The 17,451-nt window shown below is 34.5% G+C and overlaps 1 protein-coding gene across 2 annotated transcripts in view; it reads left to right on the top strand.

Moving 5' to 3' along the window:
* LOC6032775 (atrial natriuretic peptide receptor 1) overlaps window positions 1-17,451 on the top strand; it is a 142,535-nt gene that overhangs the window by 98,549 nt on the left and 26,535 nt on the right. For both annotated transcript variants that reach the window (XM_038260421.1, XM_038260420.1), the window contains one exon: window positions 9,953-10,067. In XM_038260421.1, the coding sequence (XP_038116349.1) occupies window positions 9,953-10,067 (115 nt within the window). The remainder of the gene's footprint in view (window positions 1-9,952; window positions 10,068-17,451) is intronic.

Here is a 17,451-nt window from a genome sequence, read left to right as displayed (position 1 = left end):
AATCATTTATGCAAATCCTCCTCGCTGAACAGGTTTCGGTGCGATACGATAAAACGTGATACCGATTGTTACTATGGGTTTCGAAGCATAGATGAAGCTCACCGTACACCAGTTTACATCAGTCAACCAGGTGGAGGCTATAAAAATGGATCTCGTTTTCTCCCCTACGAAATCAGATCAAAATATGTAAAGATCTATGTTTATAAATAGGTCCGAATAATAGTGGATCTTTTAGTGCCACATGTCATTTGTTTCAAGTCTTGTTTTGAACTTTTCGTATAACAGTTGAAACGAGTTTGGAATCTGTTAGCCAAATCAAGTCATACCAAGAATAGGCATGTATGATGTTTTTAATAGTTTTGAATCGAACATATTTTTTTAATTAATCGCATTTACTAGAATGCATGCAAACCCTCAGAAATACTTGTTCTCATCAATAGCAATAAGTCTTTTTAGCTGGATGTTTTTCTTTTACTTTTACCACAAACCATTGACATATATTTGTTAGACACAGCTCGAAGGATACCTCAAATCTCTGAACTTCATTTACACAAACAATTTGTCGATAAGTTAAAACAGAATTGAATTCAATGCGCAATGAATTCAAATCTTTTTCTCCTTCAATATTTTGCTAAATACTGATGAGTTAAAAAAAACTTACTATTTATTTGTTTGTACATTTCAAAACGGGAAAAAACACTCAACATAACGTGATAATTTCACAAGTGTCTATTTTTGCAATTGCGTCGTGAAACTACTTACTTTTCCTGTCATTCTTGAACGACGAAATAGCCTACTTTTCTGTACCAAAAATAACAGAATCGAATTGCAACACTTTTCAAAATAAATGCTGAAAAATTCTACTTTTCAGCACCCATTTTCGAAAAGTACTACTTTTCAACATTTTTTTTTAAATTCAAACGATTTATTGACAAAATACATAAACATTTGACTAATAATTTCACTCAATGTGTGTTTTTCCAATTGCAAAAAATGATGTATGGGACTCGTTGCAAAACTTGATTTTTTCAGCACTCGTCGAATTTATCCAACGAGGTTCACCGACTCGTGCTGAAAAAATCCTCTTTTTGCAACTTGTTGCATAAACTACAATTTTTACATTGAAAATTTGACCATTAGTCTCTATGATATTGGCATCAGAAAGTGGGGAACTGTTCGGGTGAGACTTGATAAACTTAATTTTTCCTGTCTTTTTTTTATCAGCTGTATCTCAAGTTTATATAAAATTTGTGCATTTAAAAAAAACTAAAGTTTAAATAATCAAATTATTCAAATTGTTTCTTTCTTTAAATTGAAAATGAAGCGGTGCAGCTCATATCTGAAAAAAATATAATGAAAATTATATGAGATTTAGGTAAAATTATTCATTTACACGCAGAAAAATGTATTGTAGAACCAGCCTGCACGAGGTTTGAATCAACAATTTTTTTGTTAAATATAATCAACGCCGATTTTGCGATGAAACAAACCTTGATTTTCTCAAGCCCAAAAAAGGCTTTTGTTGTTTCGAAAAAGCTGCTTTGACCTTCAGCCTTGATTCAACAAAAATAATGATTTTCAAATCAACAAAACGTTTTGTTGATTCAAATATGCCTTATTTTTTTGCGTGTGATTCTAAAAATGTTTATTAAAAAATCTGTAAAGTACTTTTCGATTGCAATTTCAATTTTACATAAAAAGCAAGCCTAACCCGACTTTTTTCGTTTTTTGACGTTTTACCTTTTTTGCTTAGGCTTCATCCATAAAGTACGTCACGCTAAAATCAGCTAAAATTTACCCCCCTCCCCCCGTTTGCCACGCTTTCCCTATACTTATAACACGCAATGTCATACTTTCTCAGACCCCCCCTCCCCCCTTAGAGCTTGACATACTTTATGGATGACGCCTTGTTCAGCCTTCTGCGATCAAAATTTGATTTTACGTAACTTTTTCCATACAATTTTCCGATACTCCGGAATCGGTTCCAGAGTGGCCAAAGTGTCAATTAGTTAGTGTATAAACCTTCCTTGGGCTTATACGAACCCAATGCAGTAAAAAGCGCACCGATCCGTAGTTCCGTATTGAACTGATGCGCGTTCGAATAAAAATATCGAATTTTTTTATTTATTTAGATTAAGGTGAAGCCGTTGATAATTTTCGAAGAAAATTGATCATCACTATAAAATATTCTGTATTAAATTCAATTAAACGAATTTCAGTACCAAAAGGAATCAGCGTGTGCCGGTTGTTGCCTTCTTGAAGCCACTGAAAGTGTTTTTGATCTCAATCTATTGTGCTTCAAAATTTATAAAATTTTGTGGCACAGTCATTGACGTCCTAGTTGGCAATCATTGATTAATGACGATTTCCATAATTCACAAAGAATGGGATAATCGTTACCAAAGAATCAACATGTCGACGTCGTCGTGCTATCTTGTCGCACCCGCCATTTTGACGTTCCGAGAAAAACGCGTTTTAATGTTTGACCTTGAATATTCAAAAACGAGAGCACGCAATGTAAACAATAACAATCACGTTTTGTTTGGTTCACCATTCTGTGCATTGTCCCAAAGTTTGGTTGAAGTTGGTTGCTGGAGTCCCGAGTTATAATTACAAATGTTTACGGTAGTCTAGCTTGTACGTGCGACAAACGCATCCTGACTTTCCTTTTGGCTTTTTGTCGCACTTACATCAATTTTCATGGAGTGACAAGATAGCACGACAAGTTTGAAACTACTTTCATATGTAAAGTGACAAAAATGCACGGAGTTTTTTCGGTTTTTGTTGAATATCTCAGGATTGAAATCGAATTTTGGGGATCTGTGAAGGTCAAAAGGTGAGGCATTGTGAGCTGCAAAAAATGGAGTTCTTAACTCAATTTGGCCCAAAATGCACGTACGACAAGTTAGCACGATGGCGACGATGTGTAGGGCACTATTCTAAACAACTTGTAGAAGGAATTTTGTCAAAATATTGAAAGCGACGCAAAAATTATATCTTTGAGCGAAAAATCATGACAATGATGGAAGTCTTCACGTTAAGTCACATTTGTTTTTGCACGAAATTTCGTTTTTTTTCCAAAAATCACTGTTTTTCAAAAATTCATAACTCTGCCGCAGTTTTTTTGACCATACTTCTCAATGTTACAAAAGTTGCGGGTTTTTGTCCCCTAAAACATATAAAAAATCACGAAAATAAAAAATACGTATTTTGGGAAAATGAGTTTTTGTGAATAAAAAGTTAATTAAAAAATCGGCAAATATTTTTTGATCAGAAAATTCACTCAAAAGTTATAGCTGTTTGAAAAATTTACGTAACGTTTTTGTATGAACAGCAGCCAAAATTGTATGGGTGAACCAATGACACAAAATAGCCTCTTTGGTCATAGGAAAAGACCCCACAAAGTTTGAGCCAAATTTAAAAAAAATACAAATAAAATCCATTTCCGGTTTCGGTAGAGAATTGCTCTATAGTCAATTGTGTAATTAAACAATTAGCAACATAAATTGAATCTCCCACACATTTAATTAACCCCACAGTTCTCACACATGACATCGAATTCGTTCTATTTTAAGCAAAGTTCATTTCCCTGCTAAAAAAGTTCTCACACTGTCCGACAAACCCGTCAAAGCTTTATCGTGATTTTATCCGAGCAAATCTCATCGCACCGGGCGCTTCTCCCCAGTATTAAAGTGCACATATTTTTGCATAAATTACACGTGCAAGCTTTTTTCATCATCACATCGAAGGTGTGACTTTCAGATTCTCATCTTGATTAACATCTCTCGTGTATCTCTTTAATAGTACATTTAGAAAGTTATTTTTGGACAACTAACCTCCTCTTAACGAAAAAAAAGTGTACCAGAAGAATTGAGTGGAAAAAGTAATCCACGTTGGAATTACCCCTATTGCGTTGGGAAAATTGGGAAAATGCCATAATAATAACCTATCGCTGGTCGAAATTGTCTTTCGGTGTTTTATGACGGTCACATCATCAGTGGATGTGTTTCCTCCGAAATGTGTAGTTTCATTCCAAGGAAAAAAAACTCAATAAAACCGCTGTCATACTTCCTCTTCCGGCTTATCACTGCAGTAACATGCAGTGAGCAAACGTGACGATAGTAGTTGTAACCCTTTAGAGTTCGTTTTAGTGGGTCTTCATGTATCAAGTCAAACATGTATTAAAAAGACTTATTCTAATCATAATATTTATTGCATGCATCAATACATTATCAGTTTTGAAATGTACTGTCGATACAACTCAATCTAACTTCCTGTTTCCAATGTTATCTCAACGATTTTTTATATAACAAACGACTCTTTCTTTCTATCACAAGCATTCATCTTTCACTTTAACGGATTGGCATACATTATAAACTCCTGTCGTCTTGCACATAAAACCCTATTATTCACCTCCTCAATGAGAGCTGGTAATGTAGAAATCGAGAAAAAAGCGGGAAAAAATCGCATCCTTTGTGTAACTTAGACCGACTTTGAAAAATGAAAAGGAAGAGGACGATATCCCTTTAGCGCCCTCTGCCGACTCGTCGTATGCATTTCCGGCTGGTTCATCATCACACCTAACGTCCATGGGGTGTGCGCGTACTTCCGTTCCATTTTTTCCCGAGGCACCGAAAATCCCCCTCTTCCAAACGGACGCCATGCCATCGTTTGTTATTCAAGCATACCGTTTCATCCGGAGATGAATTTTACGTGCACGTTCCTGGGGCTGGTGAATTCTCATTACGCCCCAATTGGCCCAACTTTACGCGGGCATCTTTTGTTCTCTGGAAATATTAATGGTGAAAATTTGATGTTAACTTTCCTTAAATATATTTAAAAAAATGAAGACCATCTGCAATCGGACAAGGTAGGTGTCGATAATGGTTATTTTTAAGTTCCTGTTTAAATATTGTTTAAAAGTGAAACAACACAGTACAAAAAAACCTGGTAATATTACATCTGAGCAATTCTCTCCGATTTCAGTCATTCGTCATTTTTTGTATTTTTTAATCCGACTGAAACTTTTTTGATGCCATTATGCAAATTATACAAATTTGGCAGCTGTCCATACAAAAATGATATATGAAAATTAAAAATTCTGTATCTATTGAAGAAATTTTTTGATCGATTTTGTGTCTTCGGCAAAGTTGTAGGTATAGATAAGGACTACACTGAAAAAAAAGTTTTCCGCTAAAAAAATTGGTGATTTTTAATTTAACTTTTTTTCACTAAAACTTGATTTGCAAAAAAAAACACTATTTTTTTTGTTTTTTTTTTTGTATGTTTTAAGGCACTTTAAATGCCAACTTTTCAGAAATTTTCAGATTATGCAAAAAATCTTTGACCGAGTTTTGAATTTTTTAATCAATACTGATTTTTTCAAAAAATCGATATATTGATCGCAAAAATTTTTCAACTTAATTTTTCGTTGTAAAATTGAATTTGCAATCAAAAAGTATCAAAAAGCATCGTTTTCAAGTTATAGCCATTTTTAGGTAACTTTTTTGAAAATAGTTGCAGTTTTCCATGTTTTGAATTAGTGCACATGTTTTCCCACCTTTGAAAAAAATATTTTTGAAAAGCTGAGAAAAATCTATATATATTGCTTTTTGGAACTTTGTTGATACGACCTTTAGTTGCTGAGATATTGCCATGCAAAGGCTTAAAAAGCAGGAAAATTGATGTTTTCTAAGTCTCACCCAAACAACCCAGCCACTAATAGTCCGATTTACAATGTTAAAATATGAAACATTCGTGAAATTTCCCGATCTTTTCGAAAACAATATTTTCAAAATTTTCATATCGAGACTAACATTTCAAAAGGGCTAAACTTTCAATATTATGCCCTTTTGAAATGTTAGACTTGATTTAAAAAGGGCATTCGCGATTGCGGGATTCCTACTCGACACTCGACACTGTCCGTAGGCTTGATTGTTGAGGCAATAGGGACGTGGCGTTGCATCGTGCTGCCATCTGGTGTTTAATGTGCAAAAGTGGAAAAGTGCTGAGTCATGGTCTACAAATTGCGACGCCATCCCCCTATTGCAAACCTCTTTTTACACCTTAGCTTCCATCCACCCCGGGATTCGAACCAACGACCTTTGGATTACACCTGGACTGAGCTAACGACCCAACCCTCTAGGTTAGACCGGGCCAATATTTTCTACCCCGTCCGACGGAAGGCGTGATCAGACAAATCTCGTCTCGAAAAATGCCACGGCGACTTTCTGGGATCAAACCCAGGCTGACTAGGTGAGAGGCAACCACGCTTACCCCTACACCACGGGTCGCGAATTATACAGATCTTCCAAATTTTAAAAACAAATCTACTCTCTACTATCTCTGGTCAAAGTTTTGCTTTGAAAATCATCTCTTACTTGGCGATTTAAAGCATCTTGTTCACAAATCGTCGCCGTGGTTCTAACTTGTCGTACCTGCATTTTGGGCCAAATTGAGTTAGGAACGCCATTTTGTGCAGCTCACAATGCCTCATCTTTTTACCTTCACAGATCCCCAAAATTCGATTTCAATCCTGATATATTCAATGAAAACCAAAAGAGCTCCGAAAATTTTTGTCACTTTTCATATGAAATAAGTTTTAATCTTGTCGTTAGCACTTGTCATCTCCCTGAAAATTGATGTAAGTGCAACAAAGGGCAAAGGGATTTCAGGTCAGAACGCGTTTGACGCACGTACAAGTTAGACTACCGTAAACATTAGCCTGGGTCAAAAAAATTAAAATTGCTCAAATCAAAAAGTATATGAGATTGTCCGAAAGAGTACTCAAAATGGGGCCTACAGCCCAAATTTCAGCCCATTTGGTTGAAAATTGGCTTGCCTTGAGCAGGAACAAGTTTAAATGGGAATTAACCCGTAAAACTTGAGCAATTGGATACATTGCTCTGTACAAGTCTGTCGTTGAAATTTAACGATTTTTGCATACCATGGGGTCCAAGGGGATGGTCTGGGAAACAATCCCTCTGAAGGGTGCAAGATGATCCGAGGCCTCTAATCTTGCCTAGAAGCAGATTCATTCCGGCGTCGCCGAAATTCTCATGGTCCCAGCAAAATGTACAGGGATAAATCAAAGCACGCTAAGAAGGCTGCCTCGATCAGAGGACGCCACATGTCAATCAGCTACCACGTGGCAAGAGGGTATGTGGAAATTGGAGTATAAAATGATATTTGACGTTTATAAAGTGTTTTTGCACAAATAGGGGAACTATACCCTTTTTCAGCCTATTTCTATTATCGGCCTATCAGCACTTTGATCATGAATTACAGCTTTTATAAAGTGTTTTTGAGTGTATCAAAGTAATAAATAGCTCAAACAAAAGTGAGCAAGCAACTCTCCATTGTTGATACATCTGAAAATCTTGATTTAATAGTAGAAAACGGCAAAAGTGATGAGAATTGGTCGAACGGCTTAGGGTGATTAAAATGGGCATATTTCCCCTATCTGACTAAATAAAATGTTATAACATTGACAGAACCTCTTTTAAAGCCATAATTGGAAAAACCCTCCTTCCACGTGGTGGCTGATTGACATGTGGCGTCCTCTGATCGAGGCAGCCTTCTTAGCGTGCTTTGATTTATCCCTGTACATTTTGCTGGGACCATGAGAATTTCGGCGACGCCGGAATGAATCTGCTTCTAGGCAAGATTAGAGGCCTCGGATCATCTTGCACCCTTCAGAGGGATTGTTTCCCAGACCATCCCCTTGGACCCCATGGTATGCAAAAGTCGTTAAATTTCAACGACAGACTTGTACAGAGCAATGTATCCAATTGCTCAAGTTTTACGGGTTAATTCCCATTTAAACTTGTTCCTGCTCAAGGCAAGCCAATTTTCAACCAAATGGGCTGAAATTTGGGCTGTAGGCCCCATTTTGAGTACTCTTTCGGACAATCTCATATAATTTTTGATTTGAGCGATTTTAATTTTTTTGACCCGGGCTAGTAAACATTTGTAATTATAACTCGAGACTCCAGCAACCAACTTTAACTTTCGGGACAAAGCACAGAATGGTCAGCCAAACAAAACGTGTTTGTTATTGTTTACATTGCGTGCTTTCGTTTTTGTTTATTCAAGGTCAAACATTAAAACGCGTTTTTCTCGGAACGTCGAAATGGCGCGTGCGACAAGATAGCACGACGACGCTGAAATGACGTAGCATTATTTAGAAGATTGGAGCGAAGAGTAACGAGGGCGGGAGAGACTCAAAAGCTTAATCGAAGGGGTTTTTTTAATAAACGGTGAAAATCATTTTTCAAATCCAAATCTATTTGTTATTATGATTATATTGATAATGATTTACTAAATAAATCATTACCACTTTATTGAAGATGGCAATTTCTAGAATTTTACTTTGAGAGAGGACACTAAATGTTACGTCTTAAAAAGAACAACGAGGGAATATCTAGAATCGCCGACAAATGCTACGTTTCTTTTGGACGACACCTAACAAGTCTAAGAGAACTCGCTCATTAGTAAAATGTTGTCCCAAAACAAAAAGATAATACATTTTTGAATATTTCTAAATTTAGGTTGCATGCTTTCAGTTAGCTGAACTTTTTTTTTAATTCCACTATTTCACATAGAACTACACGCTACCAGTTTGCCGTCTCGCACAGTCTTGATGGTCGTCATGGTAAAACAGAGAAAAGATTGAAACGACAGTCGCTTTCTTTACAGGATCATACGGTTGTCCTCCGGCGCGCGCAACCCGTCTGCTTAAATAATAGTGAAATTGAGTTATAAATGTGAGCATATACAAACTCACGGAGGTTCCTCGCCTTCAAAGCACACGTCTGTTCCCAAAGGGTATAGGGTAAAGGTGCCTTTTATGTAAGTTTTCAGTTTTTTTTTCACAGTCTTTCAGTATGTTCTTTACCAAAACAAAAGAATATCGAAACTTTGCACTTGTTTAACCAAAATTCGATGCCCCTACCCAACACAATTCAGAGCAGAGACGCTGTAACTTTTTCCTGAATTGAAACAGTGCATGCTCGAACAATCTCTCAAAATTGCGCCTCTTGAAAAAAATGCTTGGATCCTGTGCCATGGTTAAGGTCTACGGACCTTGTTTTTATTGTACACCGTCATCATCATCATTGATGAAACAATAGCTTCCAAGAGACTGGTTCCACTCTCAAGTTGCAGCTACTGCTTCTCGAGTTGTACCGGCTAGAGTACTATAGAACCATAAAAAAGGAAAGTTTCACCACTCGACATTCTCACGCCCTGGCCGGGGTTTTCCTCGTCCGGACGTTGGCGATGATTGCAAAACTTGCAGCTCGAATGGCTCGCATAGCTTGCAGGCGTCAACACCTTGAGAAGACATGTGTGCCTTCGAGGCGGGTGAGAAAGGTGCAAGCTGGTGTTTGTTCCGGAAATTTTGAAAGTTTGTTCGTCTATCGATGGGGTGGGTGCACTCTTCTGCTGATGTAACCGACATTCTAGGATCGAGAGTGTTACCTAATTAGAAGTTATACTTTCAAACATCAGAACGGAGTGTATCCTAACTTGGAGTTGCCTTTTCAAAGGAGAGTTTTCGAGTCAGTGTAAGGTTGACTGCACTTTTCAAAATGCAAAGCTAATTGAATACAAAGTTCATGATTATGATGAACCACGTGAGATAAATTCGCAAGACAAACGTTTGTTTGTTATTCACAAAAAGTTTAAAAATTCAATAAATACTTATTCAAGAGGGCCTGAAGAACCATAAAAATCGGCTGTAAATTTTCAAACATAAATTAGATACGTCTTGAGCTTAAATAATATAGTGATCCAATTTTCCCAATCCCGTTTCCCACCAGGGAGGTGCCTTGCTTGCCAGCTAACGAAATTTCAGTGTCGTTTGTCTCCACCTTCTGCAGAATCTTTTGATGCGATTATATTAACTTTCCACTTTTTTCCTTTGCTTTTGTTCCTTCTCTCCCCCTCACAGTTGTCATCATGTGCGCCAGTCCAGCGACCATCCGCGAGATCATGCTGGCCGCCGCCGAGCTCAACATGGTCGACAGCGGAGAGTACGTCTTCTTCAACATTGAGATTTTCAGCAGGTAAGAACCACCCCCACGCCACCAACGACACCCACAACAATTTCCACAAAATGATAACGACGTGATAATTGCGTCAAAAATACAAGGGTGCTCGTAAAAGTCAATGACGGGATCTATCTCCGGTTTTCTTTGAGAGAAGTTCTTCGCGAATTATGCATTATTTTATTGTTTTTAGCAAAATTTCTTTAAACTTGAATTTAAATACAACCAGTATGTTTTAAAATTAATCCGTAGCAAATTAAAATCAACATGGTCAAATGTTGTTGTTTATTTTATTAACGTGACTTTAACCTACCCAAGTAACATTTTTTTTCAGAAGTTCTACAAGAGCTCTTCAAAATAGCTACAGCATAGCAGTTTGGACCGCGGTAGGATAAAATTCTCTTCAAAACATCTTCAGGAGTTTGGAAGAATACTTGAAGAGAGTTTTATCCTACCGCAGTCCAAACTGCTATGCTGTAGCTATCTTTAAGAGCTCTTGTAGAACTCCCGGAAAAAAATGTTACTTGGGCTAGAGAGGTCATTCGTCACTTAACATGGTCAAATGAAAATGTTAAAAGGTAACTTTGCGCAACATTCAAATAGAATAAATGCGGGATCCAGCTACTCGAGATTCGGGATTTAATATCATTACATTCAAATAACTCGCATAATCGAAACACAAAAAATATGTTTTACATATCTGTGTCTTTTTTTATTGTCGAACTCAAGTATGACCCCTTAACAGTTCGCATAAATGTCCCATATGCAGCATAAATGTCCCATATGCAGCATAAATGTCCCACAGCAAGCTAAGAAAAACGGGTGTATCCCATTTGGCATAATGACGTTTGGCATAACTATCATTTGGCATAATGGACGTTTGGCATAATGGTGTTAAATTTTCAAAATAAATTCAATAGTCAGAATCGCTTTGAAAAAACCTTCTTGACTATGATTATTGCTGGTGTTAGGAGAACTTTCTTATCTTATGATATCTGCTGACTAAGGTTCTTTGATATGGGACTTGTTCCCTGGGCCACTACGTCAAATATGGTCCACATTAATTCATTTATATTCCATGGCTAATTTAAAATATTTAGTGGATTTTCAACAAGTTTTCCTATGATTTTATTAGCAGGTGGCGCTGTTTCCATTCAAATATACTTAAAAGTATGATTCTCGTATGTATAAATTGTAAACTGTACCTGTTTGCATAAATGCCAAATATGCATTTTCATAACTTTTGAGTATTTGATACGTTAGATTTAGCCCAAAACAAGATGGGGGTATCATTTTTTTCTAAACACTCAACTGCTGGCATAAGTTTGATATTTATTTAATTTTTTCTAATACTCACATTTTTTTACCAAAATTCACTTGAATTTGATAGTTGCTGACACAAGTTTAATTTACTTTTTTAAGTGAAAACTTTCTTTGACTTGTGATAACTACTAACACGAGTTGATCTTTCCCTTCTTTCTTTAAAGGAGGAAAAACTCTCTTCAATTGCGTGTGTTACTTTTTTTCCTTTCTTTAAAAAATTGAAAACTTTCTCTACTAATCACAGCTACTAAAAAAAGTGAGCTTTTCTTTTGAAGATGAATTTTCTTTATTGAACAAGAGAAATTATTGTTCGAATTATTGTTCGGGTCAGCCGTTATCACAACTTTAGAGAGTTTCCTTACTCTTAAGAAGGGAAATTCCAACATGTATCAGCCGTCAAGACAATTTTATTACATTTTTTATTACACAAGCCAGCGATGGAACAATCATCATCAAAAGAAAATCATTGGACGCTCATCTAGAGAAAAAATCCGATGGGTGTATGGCTCTCCTCTCTCGCGCACTAAAGATCGGTAAAAGGCATCTAAAAAAATCATCATCTTGATTATTCGGCGGAATATCTTTTTCACTACTACACTTGCAAGTGTAACGCCACACGTCGGAATTTTACCTGTCACAATGTGTGTAAACAAAGTAAAAAACATATTTTTAAGTGTTTCTGACAAGGAATCAGCAGCAGATTGATTTTCTTTTCCGTAGTTGCCTCCTCTCTCTTTCGCGGGTGAAAAAAGTTCCCAAGCGAAATCGATTTTTTTTGCGATTATTCCATCCCTGACACAAGCAAAAATAGGGGTTTCTTCTTAAGGAAGAGAAAATTCTACATTAATAGGATAATTCAAATTATGTCGCTTGTGTGATAACAGCACAAGTGAAGAGAGTTTTCCATTCTTTAAAGAAAGAAAAATTCAATTTGTGTCAGCAGCATGGCTACCAGGTCAAAATTTGAAAAATCTGACAATCTATCGATTAAAAATCTGGAAAAACTTGACAGACGAAAATCAATCAATTCTGAAAGAGGAGGATATAAATTTATTCAAAAGTTTATAGAATTGAGATGGTTTAACTGTGACCTCAAAAATGTTTAACTTACATTTTCTTTTTGAAAAACACGTATTTTTTTTTATTTTCAATTAAATTTGTTCATCTTGATAAAAAAAATCAAAACGTTCAAAAATGAAATGGAAAATCTGAAAAAATCTGTCCATATCTGGCACAGAGAAGGGTGAATCTTTCATTTCCAAATAAATCAGCAGTTGTCACAAGTAAAGTGTGTTATCAATTTTTAAAGAAGGGAAAATTCAACTTGTTTAGAGAGTTTTACCTTTTTTTAAAAAGGGAAAATTCAACACATGTTAGTAGGTATCACAAGTCAAAGAAAGTTTTCACTTAAAAATGGTATATACCGCTTGTGTTAGTTCTAGAGCGTCCAATTTCCCGGGGTTACAAAATTCCCGGGAAACGGGAAATTTTCAACAAATTTCCCGGGAATTCCCAGGAAATTTGAAATTTAACGAAATATATTCTGATCCTGTTTCTGATTGATATTTTGCAACAGAATTGTATAGAACAGCAACTTCAATGGTCATAATGAGTCTGAGGATCATTCAATGGTTTGACTGCTTGTAAAAAAATCATGCAACTTTGAGAAAATATATAGATTTTCTAATTTTTTATGCTGTCTCTCAAATAGTACCTAATCAAAAAAAATATTTTTAGTGTTTCTGTTGAGCAGCATTTTTTTATTCAAAGTGTTTGGACAGTGAAAATCTATGCTCCACAACAATAAAATTGTTTTTAAATCTGTCTCAGTGACCATAAAGTTGAAAATGAAAAAATCATGCAAAAATATTGGCTTTCATGGCAAATAACTTATTCCAGAACAAGTATTTTAAACTTGTGAATAAATAGATTATCGTTCCCAAGTAACATTTTTTTCCAGGAGTTCTACAAGAGCTCTTCAAGATAGCTACAGCATAGCAGTTTGGACCGCGGTAGGATAAAACTCTCTTCAAGTACTCTTCCAAACTCCTGAAGAAGTTTTGAAGAGAATTTTATCCTACCGCGGTCCAAACTGCTATGCTGTATCTATCTTGAAGAGCTCTTGTAGAACTCCTGGAAAAAAATGTTACTTGGGATTGAATTTGCCTTTAAAATGTAATTTCTAGTTATTCAACTTGAAACACTATTTCATGAAATCACAATTCAAAGTTTTAAAATATTTGGAGCATGTTTTTAAAATATGGTTGCATTCTTTGGGTAAATTTCATTTGATACGAAGTTATTTTTAATCATTTTTCATGGTTTATATGGTTATATAGCCCATGGTTATATGGTAATATAGCCTAATTATTAAATTAAATTAAAAAAAATAATACGAATACTTTTAAACAAATTCTTAACGAACAACTCTTTTTGAATAATTTAATTATATCAATTCAATTCAATTTTCAACCAATAAACAAAAATGTCAAACAAATCTCAATTTTAATACTGACCGGAAGAGGTGAATATATATGAACGAAAAAACAAAAAAAAATTTAAAATAGGTGTAGTAAACACCACTTATCGCAAGCACAATCGTTTATCGAATGGCGTTCCATCGAGAAAGTTTCCTTTTTTCTTCTCACTCTGCTTGTTTGACATTTATGCCCTTTAGGATTCAGTTTGAGTCCCTTCAGGAACACGCGAGTTTCGACTCTAACATTTCAAATGGCCAAATATAATTTGTGGCACTAAGTTCACATTGAATAATTCATTAGCATTCGCATTCGCATGGAGATGGTGATCTTAGCAAGTTGCATACTGGATTTCATCATGCTAATGCGATGATTGTCCAGTACAGGTCGCATAGAAATTGATTAATGGGAATAAAAACCAATTCTACCATTGAATAATTCAATCGATAAAGTAATTTTGCATTATATTGACTATCCTCGTCTTATTCTCTACATTCTCCCCCACCTCTACTCTATTCTGTTTCTTTTCATGGTTTCTTTAGTAACTGATACTTCCATCTGAAGTGGCAAAAGTTTACATGTTGTTTGAAAATTCCATACAATTTCTTCCATTATAAGCATAGTGACGTTTCTCTCCCTCACAGTAGCCATCAAAGCGGCTGCTGTGTTTTTTTACTCATAATAAAAGTGTCCCATTTTTTTCGTGTACGTTTACACTATCTACATATACATGGATCCTGATTCTGTTCCTAAATTTTAATACACGAGCTACAATTTATTTTACTCATTTTTTTTTTTTTGCAAATCAATGATTTCTCTAACTTTTACTGTCCTGTTGTCGTCCAAGGAAACCAAACCAATGCGTTTATAAAGTGTTTAGCTATCTAAGCTACCGTACATTCTGTTTTATCTTAATTGTCAGTTTTCCTCTCTTCTTTTTTTTTATTCTCCTATTTTCTTTGTCGTTTCACATTCTAAACTATATTTTCAAATTCGTTCCAATCATTGAGACAATCACTTTCGATTCAAATTTCTTTAAAAAAAACTTATTTAATTCATTAAAAACTAACTTAGTACCACCTAAATCATTTCTTATTTTTCCTCAAGAAGTTCAGTTCAATGATCGAAAATAGTTTGCAAACTACCGATCCTTTGTTTTTTTTTCTTTGTGTCATTTCAAATTGCCCTGCACTTTTCTTTCCATAGGATAATTATCTTTTTTTTTCATGAGATCAAGAATCATTCATATTTTTTTTTAATTTCCTTTTTTTTTTGCTCATTCATTTATTTTTATAAAAAACTCAGTCTATGGATCTTTTTTTAAAGCTGCATTCTATTTGTTTTGTTAAGAAAAACATAACATTTTTCTTTCCTCAAAAAAATCAGGCAAGGAAGGCATGAAGGATTTAAGCCACCGTTTCTTACGTTGTTTTCTTATACTTGAGTTAAAAATCAGACATTTTTCGTTCCTTCAAAATACATGTACAATTCCATTCCAAATTGTATTTTCCTATTTTCTTGAAAAAGAAGATCATTTTCATTTTTTTTTACTTGAGCATTCAGGAATGTTGAGAATCATACCAAAACATTTCTCTCTTCGTTCGTTTAAAATACATTTACAATTCCATTCCAAATTGTATTTTCCTATTTTCTTGAAAAAGAAAATCACTTTCACTTAAGTTTTGTCTCGAAACACAGACTGATGGCCGATTCAAAACTAACATACTCACATTTACACTTTTAACCTCGCTTTTAACTCATAGAAAATCGATCCAAATTAGTTTATACTTTACTTTGCTTTAAAATTAATAAGTACATAACTTCACAACATTTCAAATTATGTTGTTCCTTTTTGCTAAAAAATATCTCCATGATATAATTTTCTACACAACCTCCGTCTATTGATCTTATTATATCTTATCTTTTACATGCATAATTTATGCTGTTCGTTTTTTTTTTTTTAATCTCTTCGGTAGTTTTTTCTCCAGATACTTCATTTTGAGTTGTTATTCATTTTCTGTCGCTTACATTTTATATTCCAACTTTCAGAGGCTTTATCAATCCAAATTATTATGCTTTCTTGAGAAGTACAGTATTTATTTTATTTCCACCAGAAATTTAGTTCTAGCAAGCAATAAAAGGCTCGGTAATCTCCGAGCTTCCCTTTTTTCATTTGTCACTTGAACATTTTTTTTTTACTTGGGTATTCAGAAATTTTGAGGATCATACTAAAACATTTCTCTTTTCTTTCCTTGATAAAATCAGTTTTTAAAGCAAAAGAAAAAAAAATTGTTCAGAAACATCCAAAATCATAAAAAATTAAATTTTAGTTTCTCTGCTCTAGAAAAAAAACTTTTTCTCAAATTTTCTTCAGGAACCCGGTATAATAATCATTTCAAATAATCTGCAATCAACCTTTTTTCATAAATTCAGTTCAGATAATTCTAATACATTCTAAACTACTTCTTCCTCTTTTCTTAAAAAATCTCGTTGAGTCCAATAATCATTTAAAACAATATTCTCTTTAATTGTTCCAATGACTAACTGACACATTTTCCAATCCAATTTTTTTTTGCACTATTTTATTTTTTTTTTGAACTTCTTTCATTTTTTCTTTTCTAAAAAAAAACAGTACACTGATAATATTTTTAACGTGTTAGTTTCCAATCTACCATTTCTTACAATTTCTGTCTACTATCTATTTTTCCCGTACTGTCCTTGAGGAAAAAAAATCACTTCTTTTTATTCCACCAGAAATACAATTTAGTAATCAAATAATTAGTGTGGTTGATTTTATTTCTTTTTTTCACTTGTTGTTACTGATTTGTAACAAAATTCACTTTTGATCAGAAATAAACTCCAGATTGGGCCCGTAAATTCAACGATTTAAAAAAAATATTACGACTTCCTTCGGTACTATTCTCCCTTTAGGTCAGTTTTTGCATTTTATTCATTAATTTCCTTTTACTGTTTTGCTAAACTGCTTTTTCTACTCGGTCCAATGATCATTTCAAAAGTACTGTATTAAACTTCTTTTATGAATTCAGTTCAGAAATTTGCAAAACCATATTCTAAACTAGGGGAAATATGCCCATTTTAATCACTCTAAGCCGTTCGACCAATTCTCATCACTTTTGCCGTTTTCGGCTATTAAATCAACATTTTCAAATGTATCAACAATGGAGAGTTGCTTGCTCACTTTTGTTTGAGCTATTTATTACTTTGGAACAGTCAAAAACACTTTATGAAAGCTGTAATTCATGATCAAAGTGCTGATAGGCCGATAATAGAAATAGGCTGAGAAAGGGTATAGTTCCCCTACTTGTTCCTCTTGAAAAATCACCTTGTTATTTTTTTTCTGAGGTCCAAAGATCATTGAAAACAATAGTCTCTTTCATTTTCGCATAACTTACAGAAACATTTATAAATATTAGAAAAATATTTATAAATCCATTATTTCGTTTTATCTATTCAGAGATTTTTTTTTTGCGGTTGTTTTTTTTTAAACCAAGATGTTAATTAAAAAAAACAAACACTTGAACTCTACTCTGTCGTTTAATTTCTTTATTTCATTTTTTTTATATGTTGCATTATTTGTTTTA

Source organism: Culex quinquefasciatus, chromosome 3, assembly GCF_015732765.1.
Source record: "Culex quinquefasciatus strain JHB chromosome 3, VPISU_Cqui_1.0_pri_paternal, whole genome shotgun sequence".
NCBI lineage: Eukaryota > Metazoa > Arthropoda > Insecta > Diptera > Culicidae > Culex > Culex quinquefasciatus.
The sequence above is the reverse complement of the archived record's forward strand: the minus strand, read 5'-3'. Positions and strand labels throughout refer to the sequence as shown.